At 39.9% G+C, this 24,143-nt stretch overlaps 1 protein-coding gene across 4 annotated transcripts in view; it reads left to right on the top strand.

Moving 5' to 3' along the window:
* Nucleotides 1-19,014, top strand: part of cdk17 (cyclin dependent kinase 17) — a 227,588-nt gene extending 208,574 nt beyond the window's left edge. For 3 of the 4 annotated variants that reach the window (XM_060843053.1, XM_060843052.1, XM_060843055.1), the window contains 4 exons: nt 123-165; nt 268-358; nt 8,613-8,690; nt 17,557-19,014. In XM_060843053.1, coding sequence (XP_060699036.1) covers nt 123-165; nt 268-358; nt 8,613-8,690; nt 17,557-17,594 — 250 coding nt within the window. In that variant the 3' untranslated portion in view covers nt 17,595-19,014. Of the gene's footprint in view, nt 1-122; nt 166-267; nt 359-8,612; nt 8,717-17,556 lie in introns of those variants that run through there. The other variant, XM_060843054.1, reaches the window with a different exon arrangement.
* Nucleotides 19,015-24,143: the final 5,129 nt, after the last annotated feature.

Below are 24,143 nucleotides of genomic sequence, written 5' to 3'. Positions count from 1 at the left end.
CTTGTTACACTTACATAAATGAAACTGTCTATTTGCTGGCAAGATGCACAAAAGATAAACGCTATGAGAACAAATGTGTGCAATGTAACTCCCTTCAGCTTTTAACTTGCATTTTCTTACAGGTTGGACACAGATGGAATTGATCTGTTATCCAGTTTTTTACAAGTAAGTTGTAAAATTGAAATGTTGCTAATGACTTTCGTTATAGTTTTTTTAATGACAAAGAAAAGTTACTTTGATCTCAGAGATATCTTATCTACTTTGCAGTACCAGGCCAAGAAGAGAATTTCTGCTGAAGATGCAATGAAGCATCTTTACTTTAAAAGCCTTGGAACAAGAGCCCACACTCTACCTGATGGTAAATCATTCATTGTTTAATAATATGCAGTAATCAATTTTCAGTACTGTTACAAGTAGATTCCAGTTAAAATTTTGTTTGGAGGGTAAAAGATCATTTGAACACATCACACAAAACAAAATCAGATCTTTATTTTAAGGTTGAAAATTCTGTCCTTATGTTTAGTTTTTTAAATTCTGAATCTGTTTCCTATACCCACATTTAATGTGTTAACAAAAATTGCATACAGACACAGATTTTGCTTGTTTGCGCTGTCTGCATTCTCTTCTGGTAGTCTGTCTCTTTCCCGTGCTCTTTTTATTTCAGGTGGGAGATGTGCGATTTAACATGCAAAAGCAGTTAAAGGAACTACGGAACACAACTGGAATGGGAACCTGGTGGTGGGGGGGGCGGGGGGGGGTGGAGTTATCTCTCCCATAATACGTTGCCTTCATTAATTTCCTACTGTATCACTGTACCACTTCCCATTCACCTTCCTGGTGTATTCTCTTCCATTTGAGCTACTTGCTCACCACTTGTATTTTCTCTGCATGTTTGTTTAAAGATTCACCTCAGCTTTAACTTTCATCAATTCCCACTAAAGAAGTGAGAGGCCAGATAAATCTCTCCCTAATCTTCTACCCCTCTCCCTCTCTTCTACCATACCATCTACCTAATTCCCTGAGAGGTATTTCTGTTACTTTTGTCATGACCATAGGTAAATGCCTAAATACTATGGATGTTTTCAATTTGTAATTCCAAAATGTGCTTTTTAAAAGAAAGTGAATACATCAAAAAGAAAATGCAGATCAGGTGGCTGTCTCGAGAGAGACACACCCATGGAATGTCATGCATAAAGATATGAAGGGAACTTCAAATAACAGACCTTCAAAGAGGGAAGACGGCAGTCAAAACAGACTGGACTGTGATCATAAAGACAATATGGAGTTGACAACCTCGTGCTCAACAGTAACTCATTGTGGATTATGCCCCAAACTTCAGAATCATTATTGTGTTCTTTTCTTTGAGATGGATTTCAAAAAGTTTAAATTCTGTTGAAGTTTTCTAGTGAGATTAAGGTTCATTCTAATGGGACCATGGTATCCAAGTATACTAGCTAGATTCAAGCATTAATGTGCTTGTCCTTAGTCACCCCTTCCTTGCAGGCCATGGCTTTCTATCTCTGTCTGCTAGAAGCCAGCTGGCAAGCAAGCCAGATTAGAGGAAAAAAGACAACCAAAGGACTCACATTCACCTTGAATGCTGGAATCGAAAAGGAATCAAAACAGCAGATCACAACCAACCTGCAAAAATAAAAATCTTGGTATCGACTGTTCAACAATCAAGTCAATGCCACACCGGGATTCTGCACTGCAACAACATACCATTTGATTGTCCGCTCTTTGTGAACAGTTCAGAGGTTTTTTATTTTTATCTTTTCAAACTCACTTCTTACTTTTAGTCTCTAGCTATTTGTGTTATTAATTCTTCTCACTTTTAATGATTAATAAACTCATTAATTAATTAACTGGGCAATTTTGAGTTAACATTTGTTCCTTTTCAAACATAACTTCATTTGGTTCTGGGAGAACCTATTCACAACAGGGTAGATGAATAAAGAAGTGGAGCCAGTTCAACCCTCTTTACCCATAAGTTTAATTATTGAGGTATTCTGTCTGAAACTGTTTAAGGGAATTTTAGTCAGTATACTAAAAGAACCAGATTGCAGCAGATTTTAAAAGCAAGAAGCATTATTAGCACTGTTTAGACAGCAGTGGGTTACTGCAGTTGTTGCAGATTAACTGGAACTTAAGGGCTGTCTACATACAGACCTTTGGCAACAAGTAACAGATTGGATTAGTGACCAGTTACCAATCACAAAGGCTTTCAGCCTGACAACAGTTATATGATTGATTCTCCAATAGCTAACGACTTGGGGCTGTGAACAAGATACACAAAAGCCTTCAGGCCATCATCGTCTTAATATCTCTCTCTCACTCACGCTCTTTGTTTCCTTCACTAAGTCACTTTAAACCTGCAGAAAGCACTTTCTCTTCCATCCTGCAGTTGCTGTGTGCTGTGATTTGTAATTACTAAGCTAGACACTTTTTCTAAGTGAGCCAGCCAGCCACCTTGTGCCTCATGCACAGAGGAAATATCTAGAGGAGGATGACTGAAAATCAACATCTGACCAGTATAAAGATCATTAGAATTATTTCAGTAATCCTTATGAACAAGAATCACTGAACTCCTTTTCCAGTTTATTTCCCTCTTGTCCATAACTCAATAATTTTCCCCATCTGTGTGTGTGTAAAAGGGGAATTTATAAAGGGATCAGAGTTATATACTGACTGTTCAGAATTGTTTACTTAAATCATAACTTAAATACAGAAGTCTGGTCCATGCTTTCTGGCTAGGGTTTAAAAGACAGGTAAGTTAAGGAATTCTGTGTACTATTTAAAATCTTTAATTTTTGTGATAATTCTGCAGAAGAGGGGAGCTTTACTGTTAGTGTACTGCTCCAGAGAGTCCTGGCACTATGAAATTGATACACTTTGACATACAATCATATGAACAGGGAACAAGAGTTGGTCACTCCGTCCTTTGTGCTTGTTGCACCATTCAATAAGATCATGGCTGATCTGATTTTAACCTCAACTCTACGTTTATGCAAATCCTAATATTCTTTAATCCCCTTGGTAATCATGAATCTATCTATCTCTACCTCAAAGATAGTTAAATATACTGCATCCACTACCTTGAAAGGAATTCCAAAAATGCTCAAGCCTCTGAGAGAAAAAAAAATTGCCACCTCCTGTCTTAAATGGGTGATTATTTTTAAACTATAACCCCTGGTTCAAGATTCTCCCAAAAGAGGAAAACATTCTTTTGACATCCACCTGGCTAAGTCACCTCTTAACTTTTTCTAACCTCCATACAGGCCCAGCCCTCTAGCCTTTCCTCATAAGGCAAACCAACCATTCCAGATGTTTGTGTAGTAAACCTCTGAACTGCTTCCAATGCATTAACATCCTTATGTAAGTATGGTGATCAGTACTGTTAGCTTTCCTGATTACTTGCTTTACCTGCAAAATAAATCTTCTGAAATTCATGTGCTAAGGCACCCAGATCTCTCTGCAACCTTTCACAATTTCGATAAAATGCTTGTTTTCATTCTTTCTGCCAAAATAAGCAATTTCACACTTTCTCATATTGTACTCCATTTGCCAGATTTTTCCCACTCAACCTATCTATATCCCTTTATAGGTTCCTTTTTACAATTCAAGTTCATACCTATCTTTGTTTCATCAGCAAATTTAGCATCCATATCTTTGGTCCCTTCATCTAAATCATTTAGAAGAGTAATAGAGCTAAGTCCTGCACCAACCCCTCTGAGTCACTACCAAATGTCCTGCCAGTCTGAAAAACATCTGTTTATTCCTACTCTCTGCTTCTTGTTAGTCAGACAATCTTCTATTCATGCCAATACATTACCCCCCAAACATTGAGCTTTTGTATTCCATAGTAACCTTTGATGTGGAATGTTTTCAAATGCCTTATGGATATCTAAGTATAATCAATCCACTGGTTCCCCTTTATGTATAGCATAAGTTACTTCTTCAAAAACCTCCAATAAATTAGACAAACATGACTTTCCTTTAACAAAACCAAATTGGCTCTACCTTACGCTTATCCGTGTCCTGTTATAACATCTTTAACAATAGTTTTAAATAACAGCTTCTGGAATTTTCCTTCTGACAGATGTTAAACTAACTAGCCTATAGTTTCCTACTTCCTGCAACTATCTAACTGCTACTTGTAAGATCTGAGAATGACATCCATCAGGATATGAAGACTTGTCAACTCACAGTTGCTGCAATTTACTGAGAACTACTTCCTTCATAATTGTAATTTTCTTGTTCCTCTCACCATTTCAATTCCTGACTTACAGCCGTTTCTGGGATGCTACTTGCATCATTTCTGGTGATGACCAGCACAAAATATTGTTCAATTCATCTCCCAACTCTTTATCTTCCATTGCTCGTTTCTTTGACTCATTTTCTGTAGGACCAGCATTTACTTTGTGAATTCTTTTCCGTTTTAAATAACTGTAGAAACCTTTCCTATCTATTTTATATTTTTTGGCTAATTTTTGCTCATGCTCTATTTTCAGTAATCCTTTGCTTTTTTGTGTGTTCTGTCCAATCCGCTATGTATCTTTGCACAATTATGTTTTTCTTTCAACTTTGATACTGTATTTTTCAGTTAATCACTGATAGCTGGTCTGTCCCTTTAGAATTTTTCTTGCTTGTTAGAATGTATCTATTCTGTGATTTGTGGAATATCCCCTAAAATGTTTGCCACTGCATCTCTATTGACCTAAATTTTGGTTCACTTTTGCTCGCTCTGCTTTCATGCCCGCATAATTGTCCTTATTTAAATTCAAAATGATTATGTTGAACCCACACTTCTCTCCTTTAAACTGTAAAATTCAAACATAATGTGGGTGCTGCAGCCCAGGGGCACTTTCACTGTGAAAGTAATTAAGTCAGTAATTAATCCTGTCTCGATGGCTAAAACTAGGTGTAGTATTGGCTTCAGTCTGGTTATTGCCATAATATGCTGGTCTTAGAAGTCCCAGAAGCATTCAATGAATCCCTATCTGGACTACACTTTCTTATCTGATTTTTCCAGTCTATGTGGAGGTTAAAATTCCCCCATGATAATTGCTGTATCTTTTTGACTTGCTCCCATTTTTCTTCCTTAATATCCTGTTCAACCATGTAGGGGCCTGAACATGTCCCTTACAAAGTGTTTTGCCTTGATCATTTCTCATCTATATCTAGGCTGCTTCTATCCTGTTTTCTGAATTTAGGTATATTGGGCCTCTATTGAGCCAATATCACCTTTAGTTAGAAGAGCCACTCATCCAACCTTTCCTAGTCCCTTGTCCTTCCTGAATGCTAGATTTCTTTCAATATTCAAGTCCCGATCTAGATCATCCTCTAGCCACATCTCAGTAATGGCCACTGAATCATACTTATTTATCTCAATTTATAGTACTAGTTCATCTGATTTGTTTTGAATTTATCCTTCTATTATTTTTGTAACCTCTAATCTTATCTGCTCATTTGCTCTTAAATGTGTATTCTCTGCCCCTTCCTTTCATTGTCTAGTTATCATTTTCCACATTAATTCCTTCCTCTGTTGCATTTTTGCCATTCTTTGATTCACCACAATTTCCAAATTTGGGTCCTTACCCCCATTATTCAGTGTAAAACCCACTCTGCTTCACAGTTATGCAGTTCGCAAGTATATCAGTTCCAGTACAGTTCATATGTCGATCAAGTCAACAGTACAGATCCCATTTTCTCCAATGTTGGTGTCAGTGCCTGAAAACTGGAACCCACTGCTCCCACACAAGCCTTTCAACCATGCTTTCATCTCTCTAATCTTGTTTACTCTATACCTGTTTGCACATGGCTCTGGAAATAACTCAAAGGTTGCTACCTTTGAGGTTCTGCTTCTTAATTTGGTATCTGGCTCCTCATACTAGCAATGCAGAACCTCTTTCCTAGTTCTACTTATGTCATTGGTGTTTATAAGGACCACAATAACCAGATTCTCTCCTTTCCAATGCAAGATCATTTCCGGTCCAGATAACATATTCCTAAGTCCTGCCACCAGGCAAACGATACAACCGTCTGGACTGTCACTCGTTGCTGCAAAGAACAATCATTCTCCCTGACTATGCTGTCCATTAATACCACTGTGGTCATTTTGACTCCTTTCACTTGAATGGCTTCTTGTACCATGCTATATAGTTATTTAGCTCTATCCATTCCACAGTCCTCACTCTCATTCAGAAAATTTGAGAAAACTTTAAAACTTGTTGGGTAGTTGCAACTATCCTCTGGGTTCCTATACCTGCTTCACTAACAGTCATACCCTCATTAGCTGAGCACATCAGACCACTTCATTCTAAAAGGTGTGACTGCCTCCGGTACAAAGAATCCATGTAACTTTCCCTCTCCACATGCTTTTCAGTGCCTGTAATTCAGCCTCTAGTTCATAAAACTGAGCTAAAGCTGCTTCAAAACACTTCAAGCAGTTGCTGCAGGTATGTTTGCCCTGGATCACAGTGGCATCCTTGAGCTCCCACCTACTGCTGCTTTGACATATCATCTGTACTGCCTTTCATAATGAGATTTAATTAATCATTTAGTTATAATCATTTATTTACGTTGCTTTCTATGTGTTATATTAATTTTACCACGAAGTGCATGCTATGTTAAAACTTAAGAATAGAATTTTCTTTGACCAATTAACAGATACCCATTCCTGACAAATAAGCGTCTGTGTCACATCTGATGTTTGTTTTAACCGTACAGCCTTCAAATCCTCCCTTTATGATACAGCCCATTAACTTATGGACTTGCTGTGTTGCATTCTTGCCTTTTTCAACAATAACTGACAGTAGGCCAGTCTTTCCAATCTGCTTTACTGCGATGTTGGCTGTGGGCTACCTATCCTAGTCTGCTTCGCTGCAGTGCTGACTGTGGGCCACTCTGCTTCACTGCAATGCTGACTGTGGGCTAATCTTCCCACTCTGCTGCACTGCACTGCTGACCGTGGACTACTCTTCCCAGTTTGCTTTGCTGCGATGCTGACTGTGGACACTCTGCTTCTCTGAAATGCTGACTGTATGCTACTCTTCCCAGTCTGCTTCACTATAATGTTGACTGACCCAAAATTGCTAATCTGCTACACTGTGGGCCACTTCCCAGTGTGTGTCTTGCAATGTGTACTGCAGACCATTCTTCTCGGTCTGTGTCACTGTGATGCCATACTTCCCAGACTGCAATGTTGACAGCAGGCCTCACTGCAATGTTGACTGCAGGCCACCCCTCCCAGTATACTTCGCTGTGGCTTGATTGCAAGCCACTCTTTCCAGTCTAGACAAAGCTGAAATTAGTGAAAGTGCAGATGTTTTTGTCATTGATTCTATTCTGCCCAAGAATACACTGTTCTCATGGCTGCAGTTGAGTTGAAGTCACTGAACTAGCTAGAGTTTATTCTTTTAAATTATTGGTGTCACTGTTAGAAACCTTGAAAAGTTAGTCTTGGTAAATGTATCTAAAGTAGATTTTTAATGGCATGCTAAATTAATTGTTAATGCTTGAAGCCTCACCAGTTCTGAAAAACTGAATGACTGTGTAAAATGAGAAAATATTTAAGTTAAAGAAAGAAAACTAATACTTCTGATATTTCAGATTCCACCTTCAAGTTTATTTTATAAATTATATTTCAGATTCTATTATAATTGTTTGTATACATTCCAGTAATTTATTTGACTAGTTTAATAGTGATATAATTCAATATTTGCTGGTTTGCAATCAGAGGATCTGTCAGTGTAATTGAACACTATTAGCAGTCAATGATATCACTGCTGGACATGTAGCTGTCCCAAGACATGGTACCAAATTGAAATGGAAAGAGGAAAATCTGCACCGGAGAGATCTTTGTGGGTAGCATTTCTTGAAATCAGCAGTGACCATGAAGTTCAAGTCTGTCTGTCACAAGAGTTAGCCTTTAGAATTGACCTCTTCTACTGTGAGATAATTAGATTCAAAATTCAACAGCTTTGTTTTTGAATGAATAAGAGTATTTCATGTAAATAGTGACCTGTCCTCTCCTTTTTCCCTTTGTAGCTTGGCTTTTCTTGCTTTCTTGTCTTCCTTTCTCACATTCCAGTACAATATGGCCATACCATTTATGAGTGAAACCAGGAAGTACTTCTAACTTTCTTATAAGCAGCATTATTTCAACTGGCATTCTTGATAAACCAGCAAAAATTATATATCTCATCTACCATGATGTCCGAGTATTATTGCTGTAAATTAAGTATAACAGTGATGAGTATTCCCTTTGCATTGTGTTTCTATTACTGTGTTTTTTTACATTGAGTTTAGGAGGTGTATTGATGTTTTTACATTTTTTTTTGAAGGATGTTGATGTCTTGAAGTTTCATTTGGTCACGGTTTACTGCGGTTATGCTTACCAATTGATCCTAGTCCCATACGTGCTAGTTAATAAAACATATGCTGTACTTTAATGACTGTAATTTCTTGACTTTAATTTTTTTTCCCTAGTTCTGTTATGAGTGGAATTACCACTTTGTTGAATTGTACAGATATAATAAGCTCTGATACTTCTGTCCTTAGATGAGCACCGTGAGACTAAAAGATTTTTTTCTTTATCTCATTTCTACTAGGTGCCTCAGTTTTTTCACTAAATGAAATTCAGTTGCAAAAGGATCCTGGCTACAGAACCTCTTCATATCCAGACACAGGTAGGATTTATAAGTTATTGAACTGAAATAATATTTTTTAAAAGTTGCAGAACCTCATGTACCCACTTTTATGCAGGAAACCAATCTGTTCCTATTTTCATATTGGTGCCATATGCAAACAGCTAGTCACCTATATATTGCAGTAAGAAGATGTGACTTTTTAAAAAACATTTTCTATTAAGCCATTTTCTGTCAACAAACAATAACTTACTCACCCTTTTTTCCCCTCCACCATTGTAATGTTCCAGGATAGCATTTACTTAAAATGAAGGGTAACCTTTTAGCTGTCTTCTCTCTTGTGTGATTTTGGTATCATTAGCAAGTCAGCATTTATATAGAACATAGAACAGTACAGGCTCTTTGGCCCTTGATGATGTGCTGAGCTATTATCCTACTACAAACTCTTCATTTTACAATCATCCATATGCCTATGCAAGAGTTGCTTAAATGTCCCTAATGTATCTGACTCAACTACCACTCTGACAGTTCATTCCATGCACCCATCAATCTCTGTGTAAAGAACCTACCCCCTCGTGATACTTATTCCCAGGGCGGAAATGGCTATCTGGCTATCTCCTCTATCTAAGCCTCTCATCATCTTATACATCTCTGTCAAGCCACCTCCCATCCTTCTTCGCTCCAATGAGAAAAGCCCTAGCTCCCTCAACATAACACATGTCCTCTAGTTCAGGCTGCATCCTGGTAGATCTCCTCTGCACTCTCTCTGAAGCTTCCACATCCTTCCTATAACATGACCACCAGAACTGAGCGCAGTATTCCAAATGTGGTCTAACCAGAGCTTTATAGAGTTGCAGCATAACCTCACTGCTCTTAAACTCAATCCCCCTGCTAGTGAAAGCCTATACCATACACATTCTTAACAACCCTATCAACTTGGGTGGCAAGACCCCGCTGTTCCTCCAAACTGCCAAGAATCGTGCCTTTAACCCAGTAACCTGCATTCAATTTCGGCCTTCCAAAATGAATCATTTTACGTTTTTCCAGGTTGAAACCCATCTCCACTCCTCAGCTCAGCTCTGCATTCTCACAATATGCCATTGCAACCTATAACAGCCCTCCACACTATTCATAACTCCACCAACCTTCGTATCATCAGCAAACTTACTACCTTTCCACTTCCTCATCCAAGTCATTTATAAAAATGACAAAGAACAGATGTCCCAGAACAGATCCCTCAAGAACACCGCTAGTCACCGAGGTCCAGGCTGAATACCTTCCATCTACTACCACCCTCTGTCTTCTATGGGCCAGCCAATTCTGTATCCAGAAGCCAAATTTCCCAGTATCTCACTTATCAGCCTCCTTACTTTCTGAACAAGTCTACCATAGGAACTTTATCAAATGCCTTGCTAAAATCCATGTACAATTATTCCACTACTTGCAAGTTCTGAGAAGATTTGCAGCTCAGGTTGAGGTTCTGGATGTATGTTTGCTCCCTGAGCTGGAATTTGTCATCTTTTCAGACGTTTCGTCACCATACTTGGTAACCTCTTCAGTGAGCCTCCAGATGAAGCACTGCTGATGTTTCCTGCTTTCAATTTATATATTTGGGTTTCTTTGGGTTGGTGATATCATTTCCTGTGTTGATGCCATTTCCTATGATGATGCCATTTCCTATTTTCTAAGGGGGTGGTAAACGGGGTCCAAGTCAACGTGTTTGTTGATAGAGTTCTGGTTGGAATGCAATGCTTCTAGGAATTCTCGTGCGTGTCTGTGTTTGGCTTGTCCTAGGATGAGTGTGTTGTCCCAGTCGAAATGGTGTCCTTCCTTTATCTGTATGTAAGGATACTAGTGTGAGAGAATCATGTCGGTTTATGGCTAGTTGATATTCACATGAATGTATATGCCTATTTACATATTGAGTTAGGAGTCCTTCCTGACAAAAACACACCTGACAACATCTGCTCCATCCAAACTATTTGTATGCAGGAGGTTCCGATCAATATTAGGGAAGTTGAAGTCACCCATGACAACAGCCCTGTTACTTCTGCACCTTTCCAAAATCTGCTTCCCAGTTTGCTCCTCCGTGACTCTGTTGGGAGGGTATATCGAAAATGCCCAATAAAATGACTGCTCCTTTCCTGTATCTGACTTCCACCCATACTGACTCAGTGGACAAACCCACTTTGATGACCTCACTTTCTGCAGCTATTATACTATCCCTGATTGGCAATGCCACTCTCCCACCTCTTTTGCCTCCCTTCCTATTCCATTTGAAACATCTAAACCCATAACATCCGACATAAATTCCTGTCCCTGTAATATCCAGGTCACCGTAATGGTCATAACATCGTAGCTCCAAGTACTGATCCGTGCTGTAAGTTCGTCACTCTTATTCTTGGCAAAGTTAAATATCACAAAACACCAGGTTTCCAACAAGTTTATTTGGAAGTACTAGCTTTCAGAGCACTGCTCCTTCATCAGGTGGTTATCACAAGTCCAACACCGGCTTCTCCATGTTATTCCTGACATTTCTTGTATTAATGTAGACACACTTCAGCCCATTTCTAATTGTGAAAATGGTAGGTGCCACTGTCTCAAACCATAGCAATCCATGTGGTATAGTCATACAGGGAAATTTCAAATGTTGACCGGAAAGAAATGGTAATTTTCCTTATCAGTAATAGAATGTAGGCACTGCTGGCTAGGCCAACATTTTATACCCATCCCTAGTTATCCTAGAGAAGATGATGATGAGCTTCCTTTTGAGCTGTTGCAGTCCATCTGCTATGGGTAGACATACGCTACCATTAAGCGGGGGAATGCCAGAACTATTTCCAAATCAGAATTGGTGAGTGGTTTGGAGTGGAACTTGTAAATGTTGTTGTTCCCATGTAATTTCTGCCGTGGCTTTGGAAACAGTTGTCTAAAAAGTACTGGTAAAGATCTACGGTGCATCTTGTAGACAGTTCACATTACCATTACTGAGCATCAGTGGTGAAGGGACTGAATGTTTGATGATATGGTGTTAATCAAGCAGGCTGTTTGTCCTGGATGGTGTCTAAACTGCTTCTGTTGGAGCTGCACTGATCCAGGCAAGTGGAGCATATTCCATCACACTCTTGACTTGCTCCTTGTAAATGGTGGACAGGCTTGGGGAGTCAGGAGATTACTTCTTCGCTGCAGGATTACTAGTATCTGACATGCCAGAGCATTTATATGCCTTATCCAGTTCAGATCCTGGTCAATGGTAAACCCTGGAATGTTGCTAATGGGGGATTCAGTGATAGTTATGCTATTGACTGTTGAGAGATAACAGTTCAGTTTACTCTTGCTGCAGATGGTCACTGCTATTGGGTGACACAAATGTTACTGTCAGCCAACATGGATTTTGTCATGTCTTGCTGCATGTTGATATTGGGGGCTAATGGTGGTGTTTCCATGTCCCTATTAAACTGATTCAGCTAGATGGTAGATGATGCAGGTTTGGGTTTATGCATTTGAAAGGATTTGGCACTGTAATACATCTAGTAATTTGCACACATAGCTGCCACTGTTTGCCAGTTTGGAAACTGGAAGTAGTTAATGTTGTGGGTGGTTTGTCAGTCAAATAGACTGCTTTGCCTTGGAAGGTGTTGAGCTTTGACGGTGTTACTAGTGATGAATTCATTCAGGCAAAGGGACTATATTCCATTTGGTACTATCCTTTTAGGTGGTGGTCCTCTTTTGAGAAAGCAGAATTCTCAGTCTCTGAATTATTCCGAGGAAGGGTTGTTTGACCCAGAACATTAACTCTGATTTTTCTCCGCAGATGCTGCCAGACCTGCTGAGCTTTTACAGCAATTTCAGTTTTTGTGACATCTTGTTAGAGATGGTCATTGCCTAGTACTTATGCGGTTCAAATGTTACATGCTGAAAGAGAAATGTTTTGATCCTTTGATCTCTCAAAGACCAAACGAGACTTGGTTATTTTTGTCCAAATGCTTATGCATTCATGGAGGTCTTCCCATCAAAGATGATGCATGACTCTTCAGTGTATGTGAAACAATGGTTTTATACGATTCTTACAGATTATAGAGTTCTCGTGAAAGATTTACACACTCTTACTTCTCTTCGACCGTGTTCATTGTATCTTACATTTCGAGTTAGTACACCTAACTATTTTAACCAATCATAGTCAGAGTTGTAGATGCCATTATTTAATCAAGGCATAACGTTCATACCTTCTGTCGATACACTACTTGAGATATTCAAAATTTTTTATTATCCTTTACCCCTTTCATGAGCTATTTATCGACTCAAGCCCAAATGTAGGCATGGACTGATCTGTTAACAATCCCTTGCATAGAATTGATCCGTTATGCATGGTTGAAGTCAGATGTCAGTATTGGCTGTGGGCTTACAGATATCTTTTGAGCCCTATCTTTACCTTGCAGGTTCTTGCACAGTGAGGACATTGATTGTCAGCCGGTAGAGTTGGTGCAGAAAGTCTTGATTTTTTTTTTGATGAATTGACAGTTTTGGTTGCCCTTAGCATCTGTTCTTTGATGTTAGTAGAGTAGACTTAATGGAATCTTTAAGATTGTCTTGAAAAGTTTCCTTTGAACTTTTATGATCACACTCCTTGCTGTAGCTCTGAAGAAGAGTATCTATTTGGTGAGTCTTACTCCGTGCATTCTGACCCCATGTTCCCTTTACCTCTGATGATGTGACATTATGGAGGAAGTGAGGACTGCAGATGTTGGAGATCAGAGCTGAAAAATGTGTTGCTAGAAAAGCGCAGCAGGTCAGACAGCATCCAAGAAGCAGGAGAATCGACCTTTCGGACATAAGCTCTTCTTAGCTTGCTTGGCACACCCTCCTCATTCCTGAATAAGGGCTTATGCCGAAACGACGATTCTCCTGCTCTTTGGATGCTGCCTGACCTGCTGCGCTTTTCCAGCAACACATTTTTCAGCTCTGATGTGACATTATCACAGTCACTATCTTTGATATGTCTGTTTTGGAGAACTTTCACATTTGTTCTTGTATCTTCACACCTGTCTCATTATTTTAATTCAGCATTAATGATGTCTAGAACATTGATATAGTGCGTATAAGTTAATCAAGCTTCAGCAGTATAGAAAAGCTTGAGTTAACCCCCACCTAACCGATATTGAGTTTAATATGGTCTGATGGTACAATTCTCAAACTTAAGTACCTAAATTATTGTGGAGTAAGCTGGCAAATTGGATTCAAGAGCGTACTTAAATCAGTTTTAGCTTTTTAGGAGAGATGACTTCCAAGATATAAATCTGAGTGAGATTTTCCAGAACTACTACATGAATCTCTGTTGAAGGTGTTTGAGACATTTGGTGCAGGTTGGTAGAAAACTGGGTCTCCTGCCATTCAGGGTGAGCCTTGCATTCTCAAACACTTAAGTGAATTTCAAACATCTGTTGTAGTTCTGCAGATTCAGCACTAACTTTGTGCATTGTTAGCTCATGATAGTTCTACCACAGCATGATAGTTCACTTGGTTGTGGCCTTCAGCTGGTTGGGGAGCTTTGCTATCTGTGCAGTATAGAGTCATAGAATCATACAACACAGAAACAGACCCTTCTGTCCAACTCATCCAAATCTGACCAGGTTTCCTAAACTGAACTAGTCCCATTTGCCCCATATCCCTCTAAACCTTTTACTGTTCATGTACCTGTCCAAATGTCTTTTAAATGTTGAACTTCCTCTGGCAGTTCATTCCATATGTGCACCATTCTCTGAGAGAAAAAAGTTTCCCCAAAGGTCCCTTTTAAACTTTTCCCCTCTCGTCTTAAACTCTTTTTTGTTTTTGGACTCCCATGCCCTGGGGAAAAGACCTTAGCTATTCACCTTATCTGTACCTCTCATGATTTTATGAACCTCTATAAGGTCACCTCTCAACATGCTGCACTCCAGGAGATAAAAGTCACATTCTATCCAGCTTCCCCTAATAGCTCAAACCTCAAGTCTTGGTAGTGTCCTTGTAAACCTTTCCCCAGTTTAATAGAATTCTCCTTATTTGTTGAATTAGGGGTTCTAAAGGGATTTGACAGGGTAGATATTGAGAGGATGTTTCCCATGGGGGAGTCTCAATAAAGGGGTTCCAACTCAAGACTGAAATGAGGAGAATTTCTTCTGTCAGAGGATTGAGAATCTTTGGAACTCCTGGCCACATAGAGCTGTGGGGGCAGAGTCCCTGTGTATCAGTCGGCAAATTAAGGAATATGAAGAAAATTCAGGAAAGTGAACATGAATGAATGATCCTTTTTAATGGCAGGACAGGCTCAAGGGGTCAAACAGCCTACGCCTGTTCCTCTTTCTAATGGTCTTAAAGTGCACCAGACCTTTGGGAAGCCTGTCAGTAGTAATCACTAGTACAAGAAATTAAGAATAGGGTTGCAGCAGTGACACATCTCTGACTGACAATTAACGTAGAATACCATCGAATCCCTACAGTGTGGAAATAGGCCATTTGGCCCAACAAGTCCACACCAATCCTCCGAAGAATATCCCATCCAAACTCATTCCCCTACAACCCTATATTTTCCATGACTACTGCATCTAACTTACACAGCTGAGTACTATCGACAATTTAGCATGACCAATTCACCTTACATGCACATCTTTGGACTGTGGGAGGAAACCAGAGTACCTGGAGAAAACATTTGCAGACACTGGGAGAATGTGCAAAGTCCACACAGACAGTCGTCCGAGGCTGGAATCGAATCTGGGCTCCTGGTGCTGAGAGTCAACAATGCTAACCACTGAGCCACTGTGCCTTGTTTTGACTGAGAAGAGGCTTGCTGCAGACACAGATTACAAGAGGTTCCCAATTTACAAACATCTGACTTACGACCACTTGTACTTACAAACGAGATTTCATTCTGGTGTGTATTAACGTGAACATTTTCTTGTATTTATAAATGGCTATTTTATATTGTCCTGCATTAAGATACAGAAGCCAAATTAGTCTATTTTGCCCATCGAATCGCTCAACCATTCAATCATGGCTGATAAGTTTCTCAACTCCATTCTGTTGCCTTCACCCCATAGCCCTTGATGCCCTATTAATCAAGACCCTGTTTTAGTATGCTCTCTCTGTCTTAAATATTCTTAAAAGACTTGGCCTACACAAATTCTGCAGCAATGAGTTCCACAGATTCACTACCCTCTGGCTGAGGAAATTCCTCCATCTGAATTCCAAACAATTGTCCCTATACTATGATGCTGTGTCTTCAGGTCCCCGTATCTGCTACTATTGAAAACATCATCTCCATGTTCACTCTATCCAGGCCCCTCAATATTCTGTAAATTTCAATGCTATCACCCCTTATCCTTCTAAATGCCATTGAGTACTGACCCAGAATCCTCAACTACTCCTCAAATGACGAGCCTTTCATTCCTGAGATCGTTCTTGTAAATCTTCTCTGGACCCTTTCCAGTTTCAGCATGTCCTTCCTTCGATATGGTGTCCAAAAACTGCCCTCAGTATTCCAAATATGTAACCTCAGCAGTATATCTCTGCTCTTGTATTCCAGGCCTCTTGAAATCAAAGCTAACGTTACATTTTCTTCCTAACTGCCAACCAAACCTGCATGTTAACCTTAAGAGAATCCTAAACTAAGACTGCCAAGTCCCTTTTTTGCTTCAGATTTCCGAAGCCTTTCCCCATTTAGAAAGTAGTCTATGCCTCTAGTCTTCCTATCAAAGTTCATAACTCTCACTTTCCCACATTGTATTCCATTTGCCACTTCTTTGCCCACTCTCCTACCCTGTCCTTAGCAACAGTGCCTTTGGTCCATGAATATTTATAGCTCCAGTACTGATCCCTGTGGAACCCCACTAGTCACCAGCTGCCATTTTGAACAAGACCTCTTTATCCCCACTATCTGCATTCTGCAAATAAGCAAATGCTCTCTCCATGCCAGTATCTTGCCCCTAACAGCTTGGGCTTCTGACTTATTTAGCAGCCTCTTGTGCAGCACCTTGTCAAAGGTCTTTTGGAAATCCAAATTGATCACACCCACTGGCTATCATTTGTCTAAGTTATGTTCTCGAAGAATTCTAACAGACATTACCTTCCCTTGATAAAGCCACACTGACTTTACCATGTACTTGCAAGTATTCTGCAATAATGGATCCTTAATAATGAACTCTCACCTCTGACTAGGCAACATTCAATGCCCATCTCAAATTGCTCTTGAAGAGCTGGTGAGCAACCTTCTTGAGCCACTGAAGTCAAACAGGTGTAAAAATACCCACTTTGCTGTTGAGAAGTAAGCTCCAGGATTTTGACCCATTGACATTGAAGGAGAGAGTTTGGTCAGGATAGTGGATGGCTTGGAAAGAATCTTGTAGGTCTTGTTGTTCCCATACATCTCCAATCTTTTGTCCTCGTAGAGAGAGGGTGTGTGTTTGGAAGATGCTGTTGAAGGAGCCATGGTTAGTTGCTGCAATACATCTTGTAGATTGTATGTACTTTTTCCGTGATGCATGAGTATATGTGGAAGCTGATGGATGGGGTGCCAGTCAAGTAGGCTTCTCTGTTGTTTTTGTCTTGTTCAGAAAAATGATTTTTCAACTTACTTCCAAATTCCTTTCCAAAGTTTGGAGAAAATAATTATTATAATATACTGCAATTTTTTTTTACTAAAAGCTCATGCTTCTTAGGAATTTTTCAATGCTTAATACTTTAAATAAAGCTAATTTCATGGGTTTGTGGGTTCAAAGCAATCCAATATGAGAATATCTTTGTACGTGTTATCAAATATTGTCCTTTAAGATCCATTCTCGTGCATTTTAAGTATTGATGTTGCAACAGCGTGGCTGCAGCACAATAACTTGATTGCCATGAAATTGTTGTTAATGCATCCTACTTTATTTTATAGCACATGGAAAAAACAGAAGACAGAGCATGCTGTTCTAGACTATCTTGCAAAATTGCAGACTTGAGTTCCACTGGCTTGCCATTTTACATCGCAGTTACCCAGGATTTTGAAGACAGCAATTTCCATAATTTAGCGTGGATCAGAACTTGAATATCAACATGTCTCCTTTACTGCCCTTGCAATATAGTCTTTTATTATGATGTGTAGATTGTTTTATATTCACAAATCACATTGAGACATTTTTTGTGTGTGTGTGTGTGTGTATATATACATATATTATGTGTATATACATGTATAATATGTGTATGCACATATATATTTCCACACACACACAAAAAATAGTTTTATTGTTTCACCTCTGCTGTTTTATAGCCGGTAGTTACAGCTGCTGCTGTAACTTCAGCTGCAGTTTTGTGCAGTACTGGAAACAAAATGCTTATTTATTGGGAATCATTGCTGCTAAATGACTACTGTCCATTAACCACATCATGGTGGTATAGCGGAAAATGTGAGTGGCTTATAGCATGTGAATGCATCTGTTTCTTCTGATAACTATTTCCAGCATTTTGCAGACTTTACTGTTACATTTAATTCCAAATGCTCTTGAATATTTAAATATCCGCAGAGCTTCACATTTAAAAAAAATTGATTGTGTTGAGGAATCTTGCACCCTCTGAGCTCATACAATAGAATATTTAAATTTTGTCTGAAATTTTGTGACCAGCAGGGAAACTGATTAGTGTTTTAAAAATTGTTTAAAGAAATCATCATCAAATATGTTGTTTCATTACTAAATATTAGCAAATTCTTTGCACCTATTTTTCCATGTCACTTTATGAAGACATGGGAATTTAGAGGGTTTAATTTTGTATCTGATCTCTGCTGTTATTTCTGCATCATTTTATAATGACTTCACTACAAAACTTATGTATCTCAATGAGTGTCATAAGTAGGCTTTTGTTAACAGTATTTGTATGTATGTTTGCCTTTACAAATAATGGTTTTAGTGGATCTACATTTTAGGATTACTGTTAATATATAATTGTTAAGAAATCAGATTTGTAGCAAATGCAAATAATCATTGATGACATTTTCCTGGACTTTTTACTGTAAACTTATTCAGGGTCCTATCATTTTCATAAATTTACATAGTTTGTTATTTAACAGTATTAAGGATATTTTGTATGTTTAATTTTATTTGTGAACTGTGATGATGGCATGTTGAAAAAATTGTTTACTTGTATTTTGTGTTGCTTGTGACTTGATTTTAATTGGAATTTTGTAAGAAGGAAAAGGAAACAGATTCATTGGTAACATTGTACATTGGACCACTACTGCTCATCAAAATGATTCCAGGCAGAGATGTGTATATCTAACTAAAACTGCTGTGCTATTTCTGACTGACAGTACTATTTTTGGAAAGTATAAATATTACAGTGCATTCCTTGTTTTAACCGATCATAGTTTTTTGTGTCCTATTATGTAACCACTCAAAATTTCTGAAACTAAAGCATTGCTGCAGTCATTGACAAAGATTGGTTAAAATTCATTTTAAGCTTGCTGACTCCCACAGCCAAGTCGACTACATTGCTTCCTACCCTAATTCCTTTAAGAAGTCTCCTGCATTTTACTACGCTCACCTTCTCAATCGCACACTACTTCCTATACCACTACTACCAATGCGTCTTTCATTTAAATTCAGTCCACTCTGGGTGACAAGCTCCTCAGTCATGGCTGTTCTGAAGGGCATGGATAGGGTAAATAGGTGAGGTCTTTTTCCTGGGGCGGCGGGGGGAGGTGATGGTGGTGGTGGTCCAGAGCTAGAGGGGCAAAGGCTTAGGGTGAGAGAGGGAAGATATAAAAGATACTTAAGGGGCAGCTTCTTCACGCAGAGGGTGATGTGTGGATGGAATGAGCTGCCAGAGGAAGCGGTCTGGTACAATTGCAACATATAAAAGGCATTTGGATGGGTAATCAAATAGGAAGGGTTTGGAGGGATATGGGTAAAAAGTGAGGTCAGAGCTGGAGATCAGAGCTGAAAATGTGTTGCTGGTTAAAGCACAGCAGGTCAGGCAGCATCCAAGGAACAGGAAATTCGACGTTTTGGGCCAGAGTCCTTCATCAGGAATAAGGAGAGTGTGCCAGGCAGGCTAAGATAAAAGGTAGGGAGGAGGGACTAGGGGGAGGGGCGATGGAGATGTGATAGGTGGAAGGAGGTCAAGGTGAGGGTGATAGGCCGGAGTGGGGTGGGGGCGGAGAGGTCAGGAAGAAGATTGCAGGTTAGGAGGGCGGTGCTGAGTTCGAGGGAATCGACTGAGACAAGGTGGGGGGAGGGGAAATGAGGAAACTGGAGAAATCTGAGTTCATTTCCCCTCCCCCCACCTTGTCTCAGTCGATTCCCTTGAACTCAGCACCACCAGTCCCTCCTCCCTACCTTTTATCTTAGCCTGCCTGGCACACTCTCCTCATTCCTGATGAAGGGCTCTGGCCCGAAATGTCAAATTTCCTGTTCCTTGGATGCTGCCTGACCTGCTGTGCTTTAACCAGCAACACATTTTCAGCTTTGGAGGGATATGGGCCCTCCATTTAATTTGGGATATCGTCAACATGGTCGAGTTGGACGAAGGGTCTGTTTCTGTGCTGTACATCTCTATGACCTCGACCCCTTTCTCTGCGAGTTATGATCAAATTCCACTTATCCTATAATTTTATCCTTGCTCTCTATAGTCTAGGAGAAAGTGAGGACTGCAGATCAGACCTGAGAATGTGTTGCTGGAAAAGCGCAGCAGGTTAGGCAGCTTCCAAAGAGCAGGAGAATCGACGTTTCGGGCATGAGCCCTTCTTCAGGAATCCTGAAGAAGGGCTCCTGCCCGAAACATTGATTCTCCTGATCTTTGGATGCTGCCTGACCTGCTGCACTTTTCCAGCAACACATTTTCAGCTTTCTATATAGTCTACCCTACATGAGGGAAATCAAACATGAGATGATGCACTTGGGCAGAGCCTGGATCTGGATCTGGATCTGGATCTGATCAGGGACCTCAAAGTAAAGGAGCCAATAGGAGGTAATTACCATAATATTTTAATCTGCAATTTGAGAGGGAGAAGGGAGAATCGGAAGTGTCAGTATTGCAGTGAACACAGGGATCTATGGAGCTCTGAGGGAGGAGCTGACCAAAGTTCAATGGTTCAGAACTCTAGCAGGGATGGCAGTGGAACAACAATGGCAGGTATTTCTGGGTATAATGCAGAAGGTGCAGGATCACTTCATTCCAAAGAGGAAAAAAGATCCTAAGGGGAGGCAGTGGCAGCTGTGGCTGATGAGAAAAATTAAGGAGTGTATAAAGATAAAAGAGAGGAAGTATGACATAGCAAAGATGAGTGGGAAGCCAGAGGATTGGGAAACATTTAAAAAGCAACAGAGGATAACTAAAAAGGCAATACATGGAGAAAAAAATGAGGTATGAAGGCAAACTGGCCAAAAATATAAAGGAGGAAAGTAAAAGCTTTTTTAGATAGTGGGGAAAAAAATTAAGACTAAAATTGGGTCCTTGAAGACACAAACGGGTGAATTTATTATGGGGAGCAAGGAAATGGCAGAAGAGGTGAATATGTACTTTGGACCTGTCTTCACTGGGGAAGACACAAGCAATCTCCCAGATGTAATAGTGGCTGAAGGACCTAGGGAAATAGATGAACTGAAGGAAGTTTGTATTAAGCAGGAAATGGTGTTGGATAGGTCTGTTAGGTCTGATGGTCTGTATCCCAGGGTACTTAAGGACATGGCTCTAGAAATCATGGACGCATTGGTATCAGTTTTCAATATAGATTCAGGAACAGTTCCTGCGGATTGGAGGTTGGCTAATGTCCCATGTTTCAAGAAGGGAGGGAGAGAGAAAACAGGGAATTATAGACCAGCTAGCCTGACATCAGTGGTGGGAAAGATGCTGAAGTCAATTATAAAAGATGAAATCATGACTCATTTGGATTGCAGTAACAGGATAGGTCAGAGTCAGCATGGATTTACAAAGGGGAAATAGTGCTTGACTAATCTAGAATTTTTTGAGGACGTAACAATAAAGATTGACATGGGAGAGCCAGTGGGTGTAGTGTATCTGGACTTTAAGAAAACCTTGGATAAAGTCCCACATCAGAGATTAGTGAGCAAAATTAGGGCACGTGGTATTGGGGGCAAAATACTAACTTGGATTGAAAATTGGCTGGCTATCAGGAAGCAAAGAGTAGTGATAAATGTGTCCCATTTGGAATGGCAGGCAGTGACCCAGTGGGATACCACAAGATTTGGTGCTGGGACTGCAGCTGTTTACAATATACATTAATGATATAGATGAAGGTATTAACAGTAATGGTAGCAAATTTGCTGATGACACAAAGCTGGGTGGCAGGGTGAAATGTGAGGAGGATGTTATGAGTATACAGGGTATCTTGGACAGGCTGGGTGAGTGGACGGATGCATGGCAGATGCAGTTTAATGTGGATAAATGTGTGGTTATCCACTTTGGTGATAAGAAGAGGAAGGCAGATTACTATCTAAATGGAGTCAGGTTAGGGAAAGGCGAAGTACAATGAGATCTAGGTGTTCTTATGCATCAGTCAATGAAAGCAAGTATGCAGGTACAGCAGGCAGTGAAGAAAGCTAATGGCATGCTGGCCATCATGACAAGAGGAATTTAGTATAGGAGCAAAGAGGTCCTTCTGCAGCTGTACAGGGCCCTAATGAGACCGCAGCTGGAGTATTGTGTGCAGTCAATTTGAGGAAAGACATTCTGGCTATTGAGGGAGTGCAGTGTAGGTTCACGATGTGAATTCCCAGAATGGCAGGACCATCATATGTTGAAAGATTGGAGTGCAAGGGCTTGTATTCACTTGAATTTAGAAGGCTGAGTGGGGATCTGATTGAGATGTATAAGATTATTAAAGGATTGGACACTCTGGAGACAGGAAGCATGTTTCCGCTGGTGGACGAGTCCAGAACCAGAGGACGCAGGTTAAAAATAAAGGGTAGGCCATTTAGAACAGAGTTGAGGAGAAACTTCTTCACCCAGAGAGTGGTGGATATATGGAATGCTTTGCCCCAGAAGGCAGTGGAGGCCAAGTCTCTGGATGCTTTCATGAAAGAGTTGGATAGAGCTCTTAAAGATAGTGGAATCAAGGGTTATGGGGATAAGGCAGGAACAGGATACTGATTGTGGATGATTAGCCTTGATCATAATGAATGGTGATGCATGTCTTAGAGTGGTCAGAAGGTGGGAGGGACGGGGGCTTGCTGGGTCTGTATTGTCTGCACTTCTGTATGTAACAGTATTGTCTAATGTACAGATGTCATTGTCACTGTCTTGTCATATGTGGAACTGGGATTTGAGGTTTGTCCTCATCTCCCTATAAAATGGTTGAACGGTAGAGTTTGGGGCCTAGCTTTGCTGCTCCTCTCCCTTGTAAAATTGCTGTCTCTTGTGTACAGCTGTAAATATTTTTTGTAAACTGTTTTGTAATTTGTTTAATAAAATAAAAAAAAATGGTGATGCAGGCTTGAAGGGCCGAATGGCCTACTCCTGCACCTATTGTCTATTGACAAATAATGCAAGGGTATACATGATGATCAGTAGGACTCTGGAAATCAGAGGGACCTAGATGTGCAAGTATACCAGCACTTTAAGGTGTAAGGACAGATGGATAAAATGATTAAGAAGGCATATAGTATGCTTGCCTTTATTAGTCAAAACACAGAGTTTAAAAGCAGGGAGGTTATGCTGCAAGTGTATGATGTGGCTAGACCATAGAGTATTGTGCGGAGTTCTGGAATCCACATTATAAGAGACATGTAATAGCACTGGATGTTGCCTGGGTTGGAGAATTTGTTATGAAGAGAGATTGGATAGACTGTGATTGTTTTCTTTAGAGCTGAGAAGATTGACTTGGGAACATGATTGTGATGTATAAAATTGAGGGTCTTAGATAGGGTTGACAGAGAAAACCTCCCCATTGATGGAGGCATCCAAGGGCATGGATTTAAGAGAAGTGGTGGAATGTTTAGAGGAGATGTGAGAAAAATCTTGTACATCCAGAAGGTGGTTGAATCTGAAACTCATTGCCTGAAAGGATAGTAGAGGCAGAAGCACTCGTAACATTTACGAAGTATTTAGAAGTTAACTTATGATGCCAAGGCAAAGAAGACTATGGGCCAGTGTTGGAAAATGAGATTAAAATAGTTGTTCTTGACCAGTGTAAATGCAATGGGCCTATTTCTGTGATGTAGATCTCTAACTCTTATGACCATTTTACCTGAAATTTTAATTGCCCCACTTTCACACTCAACTTGTCAGCCTACCTCCAGTGAAGCATAACATAAGTTTGAGGATCAGTAGCTCGTTTGTCAATTGAATGTAGCTTGCCAGAGTCAACACTAAATTAGATCATAACCACCCTGCCCCTCCCCCCCCAAAATCTTTCAAAAGCTTTGGATTTGTTACATGTCCATTTATTTACATCTCCACAAGTTGCATCTTCTGTTTCTTTCTCATTAGTGTACCATCACCTTTTTGCCTTGCACCATACTTTGGCATTTG

Source organism: Hemiscyllium ocellatum, chromosome 23 (genome assembly GCF_020745735.1).
Source record: "Hemiscyllium ocellatum isolate sHemOce1 chromosome 23, sHemOce1.pat.X.cur, whole genome shotgun sequence".
Classification (NCBI taxonomy): Eukaryota; Metazoa; Chordata; class Chondrichthyes; order Orectolobiformes; family Hemiscylliidae; genus Hemiscyllium; species Hemiscyllium ocellatum.
Note: the sequence above shows the minus strand (reverse complement) of the source record. Positions and strands in the feature narration are given on the sequence as shown.